General features: G+C 57.0%; 1 protein-coding gene across 1 annotated transcript in view; it reads right to left on the reverse strand.

The window, feature by feature from the left end:
• LOC102388570 (caseinolytic peptidase B protein homolog) overlaps positions 1-8,250 on the reverse strand; it is a 97,008-nt gene extending 88,758 nt beyond the window's left edge. Inside the window, exons 1-2 of the mRNA XM_006038256.3 lie at positions 7,862-8,250; positions 5,420-5,471 (exon numbers count right to left, since the gene is read on the reverse strand). Coding sequence (XP_006038318.3) covers positions 5,420-5,471; positions 7,862-8,216 — 407 coding nt within the window. The 5' untranslated portion in view covers positions 8,217-8,250. The remainder of the gene's footprint in view (positions 1-5,419; positions 5,472-7,861) is intronic.
• Positions 8,251-8,256: the final 6 nt, after the last annotated feature.

Consider the following 8,256-nt stretch of genomic DNA (forward strand, 5'->3'; position numbering starts at 1 on the left):
CGCATTATCCTTCAAGACGCTGCCCCCCTCAGTCTCGGAGAAGGCTGGGCCCACAACTCTCCACTGGGAACTGGCTTTTGGCTCCAGTTTTATGGGCATGACCCTCATTCCTTTGTAAAGTGTGTCACCCAGAACAGGTTTCTGGTATTCCTACCCAAATTTCATTTCAAACAGCTGTCTCGGTGTCGTCTGCCCCATGGAACGCCTTCACCCCTGCCTCGCTGTGCTGGTAGAAGAAGAGTTTCACAGTAGTTAGGGGTCAGAAGGGACCCGAATAGATCATCTAGTCTGACCCCCTCCACTGGCCGGAGCACACACTGGGATCACACAACCCCAGACAGGTGCTCCTCCAACCTCTTTTTGAATTTACCCAAGGTAGGAGCGAGGACCACTACCCTAAGAAGTTGGTTCCAGATCCTGGCTACCTTGACAGTGAAATAGTGCCTCCTAATCTCTAACCTGAACCTATTCTCCAGCAGCTTCTGGCCACTGTTCCTCGTCACCCCAGGTGCTGCTGGGGGCAATAGGACCCTTCCTATTTGCTGCTGATCTCCCCTAACGAGTTTGTAGGCAGCCACCAAATCCCCCTTCAGCCTCCGCTTGCTTATGTACGTGTATATTTAATAGTTGGCGTTTTTAATTAACATTCCCTGTGAAATATCTCCAAGTACATTCTCAAATATCCACTAGAGTAGCTGTGGGGGTGGGTGGGTTGTTTTTTTTTTCCTCCTCTCAGATCCCTTGGATGCAGTACTCCATTTGAGGCTGAGGCTGGATCAATGTCATGTAGAAGGGGAGGATCACCTCTCTGGACTGGCTTGAGATGCATCTTTGGATGCACGACAAGGTGCGGTTGGCCTTCCTGGCTGCGGTCTGGCATTGGCGGCTCATGTTCATCTTGGAGTCAATAATGACTCCAAGATCCCTTTCCACCTCTGTGCTCTCAAGGGCGGGGCGCCCCAGCTTGTATGTGTGCTGTGGATTCCTCCTCCTCAGGTGCAGCACCCTGAATTTATCTACGTTGAAGGCCATCCTATTACCATCCGCCCACTTCTGTAGTCTGTCTAAGTCTAATTGCAGCCTCTCTCTCCCTTCGAGTGTGCCTACCTCTCCCCACATCTTGGTGTCATCGGAAAACTTGGACAACGTGTTTTCCACCCCCTCGTCCAAGTCACCGATGAAGATGTTGAACAGCACGGGTCCAAGGACTGAGCCCTGGGGGACCCCACTGCTCACATCCCGCCAGGTCGAGTACGACCAGTCCACCACCACTTTCTGGGTGCTCCCCCTCAGCCAATTTTTGACCCATCCAACTGTGAGGGCATCAATGCCACAGTCGCTCAGTTTATTAATGAGAATGGGGTGAGAGACAGTGTCAAAGGCCTTCTTAAAGTCCAGAAAGACTACGTCCATAGCGACACCATCATCCAGGGATTTAGTTACCTGGTCATAAAAGTTCAACCCTGAAAAGCGCTGAGTGATGCTGTTTGGGTGGAATACAGAATATAAAAGATGTGGTGAAGCTGGGAAGCTGTTCTTCCCCACTTGAGCAAGGAACAAAACACCCAGCAGCAGTTTGCACTAGAGAACACGGGCCACTGAATTACTAACATCTGGGAGCTTCTTCCTCGGCCTCTGAGCTGGAAGGACAGAGGCGAGTAAGGCAAGCAGACATTTCATAATCCAGGTGCTGACCTGTCTCTGGTCCATTTTACTGCCACTGCTTAATGAGCCAGGTGGCAGGCCAGCCAGTCTTACCCCATGCCCCTGTCCCTGCCAGGGTTTTCAGTGCACCCTGGGCCTCAGGTTGAAGGGCGCCAGAATCTGAAATTAAGCTGAACCCCCTTGCAGTGCCATCTGCCTCCCTACTGTCCACCCTGCCATGGGAGTCAGACGGGTTTCCAGAAGCAAGGGCAGCCAGCAGCACTGAGCACACAGGATGAAGCGGGGAGCAGGCAGGGACGGCACTGCGCCCTGCTGGCAGGACTCAGAATTGCTCTGCAATGTGTCACAAGCGCTATACTGCTATCCACCAACAGGGAGTTCTCGGCTCTGGGGGAACAGGCCTGCATGCCAGCTCTGCTTGTGCCTTCGCTGCACCGTGCAGTCCAACAGCAACCATGAAGTTCGTGTGTTGTTATAGTTATGCCTCAAAATGCTGGGTGAGGCTGGCTGCAAGGAGGGGGTGGTATTGCTTTCGTAATGCAGTGCGACTTCTGACCATCCCGGGGCACTGCGGCCGTGGTTTTTGTTGCTAGACAGATCCAAGAAAAATGTCAGGAGCAAAATCAAGAACTGTTCCTCACCTTCACTGACCTGACCAAGGTCAATCGTGAAGCTCTGTGGACCATACTCCAATGTCTTGGCTGCCTGCTGAAGTTTGTCACCGTGCTGAGGCTCCTGCATAATGATATGACCGCCACCGTCCTGAGTGGAAGATCTGAAACTGATGCTTTCCATATCTGGACCGGGGTCAAACAAGGTTGCGTGATTGCTCCCACCCTGTTCACCATCTATCTGACCATCATCATCCACCTTATCCGAGATGATCTACCATCCGGTGTCAGTATCCAGTATTGACTGGACAGGAAGCTTTTCAATCTTGGGCGCTTCCGGGCAAAAACAAAACTCACCACCAAGGACATCCACGACCTTCAGTTCAGACGATTGCTGCGTGATGACTCTCTGCACAGGATGCGCAAGCAACCTTAGATCTCTTCAATGCTTCGTATAAGAGACTTGGCTTGTCCTTGACGTCGCCAAGACAAAGGTTCTCCACCAACCCTCCCCAGGCCAGCTTAACATCCCTCGCGCTATCTACGTAGACAGGGAGGCTCTGGAGCATGTGGAGCACCTTCTGTATCTCAGCAGCCACCTCTCTCAATGGGCTACCATCAATGAAGAAGTCCAGCAACTGCGCCAGTGCCGCCTTCAAGCTGCGACAACGTGTCTTCGAAAATAGAGACCTTTGGAAGTCAACGAAGGTCCTGGCTTAAAAGACTGTTGTGTCGACCACCCTCTACTGCAGTGAAACCTGAACCACCTACCGACGCCATGTTAAAGACCCTCAAAAGCTTTAATGGTGCTTGCATTGAATCCTTGGGATCAAATGGAAGGACTTCCAGACCAGTGTGAGTGTCCTCCGTGAAGCGGCATCCACCAGCGTCGAAGCCTTGCTCTTGAGAAATCAACTCCGATAGACGGGCCACTGCATCCGGATGTCCGAGAACCGCCTCCCTCGCCAGATTCTCTTTTCCCAGCTCTCAGTTGGCCAATGCTCAAAGGGTGGCCAAAGGAAACAGCACAAAGACACACTCAAGGTTGCCCTCAAGCACGGAGGCATCGACACCAACGGCTGGGTGGAGCCAGCTGCTGACCATTTGGTGTGGCGCCACCTGGCCCAGCAAGGTACGCATCACTTCAAATCCCAATGACTCGATACTGAGGCGGAACGGCAGCGGCGGTGAAGACCAACCTGGGGCTGCGAATCCCACTCCCCCAAGCGACAACATGCTCCCACTGCCGAATGTGCGTATCCAAAATCGAGTTCCTCAGTCACCTGAGGACCCATCAAGCCTGACAGATGTCATCCTTGACTTTGAGGGACTGCCAACGAGTCCAGCAGCAACCATGAAGCTCATGTGTTGTTGCAGTTATGCCTCAAAACACTGGGTGAGGCTGGCTGCGAAGGGAGGGGCGGGGGTTATAGCTTTTGTAATCCAGAGGGGGTGTCTGGAGGGGAGGCAGTCACCAACAGGCCTCAGAGAGCAGGGAATGGGGGAGCAGGGCGCTGGGAGGGCATGAGAGGCATGGAGCTTCAAGCTCAGAGTGCACACTGAGGAAGGAAGGTGAGTGAGGAACATAAAAGAAGTGGACAAGGGGACAGCTTGCAAGGTAAGGGAAAGGGGCCAGACCCCAGGGAGGGACAGGAGGGGTCAAGTCCTAAGCCCTAGGCAGAGGCAGCTAGCATGCAATGCTGTCCCCCAGGCCAAGCTCCCAAACCTGTCATTACTGATGGCATGGCACCTGGGCCAGTGAGCTGCCCACTTACATCCACCTCTCCCCTAAAGTCAGGCCTGCTCTCAGGCCTTGGTGCACCAGAGCTGGGCTGCCTCCTCCAGGGTCCTGCAGAAGGGAAGGGGGTACTCCTCTGACTGTGGGCTGCACAGCCCCCACCACTCCCTTGCTCCAGGAAGAAAGCAGAAGCGGCAGCTCACAGCAGAGGGGACCTCGCTTCCTGCATGCTGGGTGAAGGAGGCTCAGTGGATGGTAGGAGCTGGAAAGCAAATGGCTCTCTTTCTCCCAACACTTCTCGGTCATCCTGAATTTCCCACCCTGTGGCAGGTTGAAGCAGAAGTCTTTGGAGGCTTTTGGACAAGGAGAAAGAGTGAGACAAAGGCCCCAGCAGGAAGGACACCTGCCTGGAGTGTGGAAGAACCACATTCAAGTTCATGTCCAACTGAATCAGGGGCTTGAAGTTGGGGCTTCTACATGCTAGGGCGGTGACCCGTGTGCTGGGCTGTAGGGCCACGCTCACTCCAAGACCCCACAAGCACTTCAGCTGCTTTGCACGGACAAGCTGCCCCTTGGGATACAGGAGACGCAGGCTCAAACCCCCACTCCAAAGCCAGCTGCACTGGGTGAGAGGATGACGGAGGGAGCCCCTTCTGAACCAGACTGGGTTTCCTCCAAACCAGATAAAAAGGTGCACTGAAAAATCCCCAAACCATCCTAAAGGGGAGGTGGCAAGGGCTGCAAGATAGCTGCTCCCCCAACATGCCCCCACACCTTTCTCTCATACATACAATGCAGGAGAGCACTGGTGGAGGAACTGAAGTTGTGCTTGGTTCTGCCCAGCCAGAAGCCAGGTTTAGACAGTGCAGGCCCATCCCGGGCACTCAAGAGTGATGCTCTGGAGCGCTGTGCCCCTGGCTGGTGACGGGGAGTCCCTTTACAGGGAGGAAATGCCCTGGCTTGGTACGCTTTTTAGCTCTACTGGGAGGTGGCACCCTGATATCCTTATGTCCTCACATGGTAGCAATATAACAACGGGTCTGCCCCAGCCTTGAGGCCTCACTGGCAGGACAAGGAGGGAACGTGCTCCACTCTGCCCCAGTCTCTCTGCTCAGGTCGCCAACAGAAAGGTCAGTTCCAGGGATGGCTCATCTGCCCATGAGGAAGCATCCTAGACCCACATGCCACCTGATGGGAGTACCCACTTCTGGCAGGCTCACACCAGAGACAGGTACCAGTCCTGTGGCAAGCCAGCCAGCCCCTGCACCCGCCGAGGGAGCTGGTCCTACATACTCACAAACTCAAAGCAAGCGTCTGGAAGGAGAATCGGGCCTGGCTAGCAACAGCTTTGGGGATGACACCTGCCCAGGCAGGGACAGCAAGAGCAGATCAAGGAGCCACTGACCTCTCAACTTCGGAAATGTTGTTGATCCTGGAGGCTTCCAGCAGGGCATCTTCTAAGGAGAGACAGAGAGGAGACGAGTGAAGGCACTGGCAGGAAGGCCGCACACACGTGTGCCCCCAACAACCACAAGAACAGTGGGAATGCCCTGTACGTCATGGTACAAAGCAACCCCTGAACTACCAGGGCTCAGATGAAATTCATCCTAACCCCCCTGCTAAGGGATTCATCATGACACCTTTCTTTGGAATAGGTGGTACTGGACCCGGCTGGAGAGGGGTCTGGCTGACTCCCAGTTTAGGCACTAGGCTCTCCTACATTGGCTGCATCCTAAATCCCAAGGCTGCAGGAGTGACAGGTCCCAGCACGCAGCACTGTGCAAGGCTCTAGGACAGAGCAGAGCTGGGCAGCCCTCCTTTCCATGGGACAGGGACTGGCTGCTCCCCACAGTCTAGTCCCCACGCAGCCAACACTGGCATGACACGCCTGGAGAAGCCACCAGTAGTTCCCTCAGCAGTGAATTTTCGGGGAAGGGGCCTGCTCCTCCCGAGTGTCTGGACAGCACCTGGTATATTGCAAGCACCACTGTCTGCAAAGAATCAGGGCTGCGACAACTGGAGGCTGGCAGAGCTGCAAGGAGGAGTCCAGGAGAAGGACCTGGAGCTCCCAAATTTGCAGCAAGGCAAAAGGCAGAGGGCTGGGCCACGAGGGGGGCATAAAGCAAGAGCAACTGAGCTCTCAGGCCCCGTGCATCACCAGCACTGTGCTCTATTTCACAGCTGGCCCAAGACAGACAGCAGCAGCCAGAAGTGGAAGGGAAGCTGGTGGGCAGACCAAGAGCTCCACCTTTAGGCTAGAAAGGGGGACCACACTGCCTTGATCGTCACCCTGGAAAGCTCCTGTGTCAGCACTGTGCACACATGGCCAAAGGAAGGGACTCGGCATTGGGAAGGGAGGGGGAAAAGCTTCTGTCTCACAGAAGCTACTGCATAGCCAGACCCCCAGGGTGGGACTGTTTTACCTCAACAATGTCCTGTCAAGGAGAGCGGGTCCAGGCTGGGAACCCTGGGGCTGGCTGCCCTGCGCCCCCGAGGTAACCGCAGCCTGTGCAAACCCTGGGCGGGCCTTTCCACAGCGCGGCCACAGCAACAGGGGCTGCAAAACGAGGCTGGGATGCAGGGGGAGGGCTCACAGGCCAGAGCAGCTAGGCTGCCTCAAGTGTCCCCACCAGCGGGCAGACAGCTGGCTCGGGCTGGCCCACGCACGCAGCACAAGCCTGCGCCCCTTCCTAAGGCCCAGCAGCCTGCAGGAGATGACCCTGGCGAAAGCATCCTCTGAGCAAGGGCGGGGGAAAGGGACGAGCCAGGCACAGCAGAGGGCACAAGAACCACACAGAGGTTCAGATGCTTCCAGGGGCTTCAACCCGTGGCAAGCTCCCTGCGACATCCCCCTAGCTGGCGACGGCTGCTGGGATCTGGACACACGCATCAGGGACTCGAAGGACAGCATGTCCGTGCCCTGCTGGATGCGGTCCTCACTCCCCGACCTGGCACCAGGGGTCTGTGCCTTGGGGAAGAGGGCACCTGGCTTCTACCTGGGCCGTTATAACAGAGCAACCACTGCAAAGCCAGAGGCACCCCAAGGTCCCTAGGCTCCTGGGAGCAGGACCAGGCGGTTTGCATGCTGCCCACAGGATGGATACGCCTAGGCAGCGACAAGGCAGGACTTTCCACATTCCCCACACCTCGTGCTGGCTGACTCACCCGGCCTCACAGCCACAAAGTGCTGTCGACGGGGAAACTGAGGCACCGAGCAGCGCCGACCTGCCCACGAACACAGGGAGTGGCCCACTATGCTCCTCACGGGCAAGACACAGAGGGCAGCGTGCATTGGTGCATGCAGACAGCCCCCTGGCACACACAGCAGCAGGCTCCCGGCACCCACCTTGTCCTGTTCAGTGCCTCAGTTTCCCTCATCATCGCATCTTCCTGACTTAGCCTGCTTTGTCCACACTCTCAGGACTTTACTTCTCGTATCTCCCAAGTCCTGGTCACAACCCACCCTGCGCCACATGCTCCAAGCCTGCACCAAGCCCCCACGGACTTTCACGGGACTAGTCCTCACCCTGACACGCATAAGCACTCACAAAGCTGTGACCTGTGGTTTCAGAAAGCCACCGAGCGGAGCAGAGGAGGGTACAACGGGGCGCCAGCACAGACACCCCACATCCCATCAAGGTCTCCCAACACCACTAGCCACTGGGGCCTGTGCACAGCTCCCCTCCAAGGACCGTGCTGCACACACGGCAGCTGGGCAAACCCCTCCCTGAAGCCACCTTCCCCGACGGGCGACGGGGAAGAGCTCGCAGTCACACACAGCCGTGCCACGGGCTAGGCCAGTCCCCGCCGGAGGGCGAGCTCTGCACACGCGTGTGGCGATAGTCACCCTTGGACAGGTGCCCCCGGCCATAGCAAGACGCCACCACCACCGCTGCCAGCGCCGGGGCCGCGTGCACCCAGCTGCCCCGTGGCCTCCGCCGACCGCTGGGCCCCTCAGGTGCCGGCATCGCTGGGCTGCTGCTCCTCTGCCACGGGGCTGGCACGCGCGGACCCTGCGGTGCGAAGCTGCTGCACCCCGGCACCGGCATCACGCAGGATAACGCTGGGCTGCTGCACCCCTGCAGCGCCAGGCTCCTCCACCACGGGGATGGCTCGTCTGCATCCTGCAGCGCGAGGTCGCCGCACCCCGGCGCCCGCATCATGCAGAGTAACGCTGCGTTGCGGCACCCCGGTGCTGGCATCACGCAGGATAACGCTGGGCTGCTGCACCCCTGCAGCGCC

Source organism: Alligator sinensis, unplaced genomic scaffold, assembly GCF_000455745.1.
Source record: "Alligator sinensis unplaced genomic scaffold, ASM45574v1 scaffold2476_1, whole genome shotgun sequence".
Lineage (NCBI taxonomy): Eukaryota > Metazoa > Chordata > Crocodylia > Alligatoridae > Alligator > Alligator sinensis.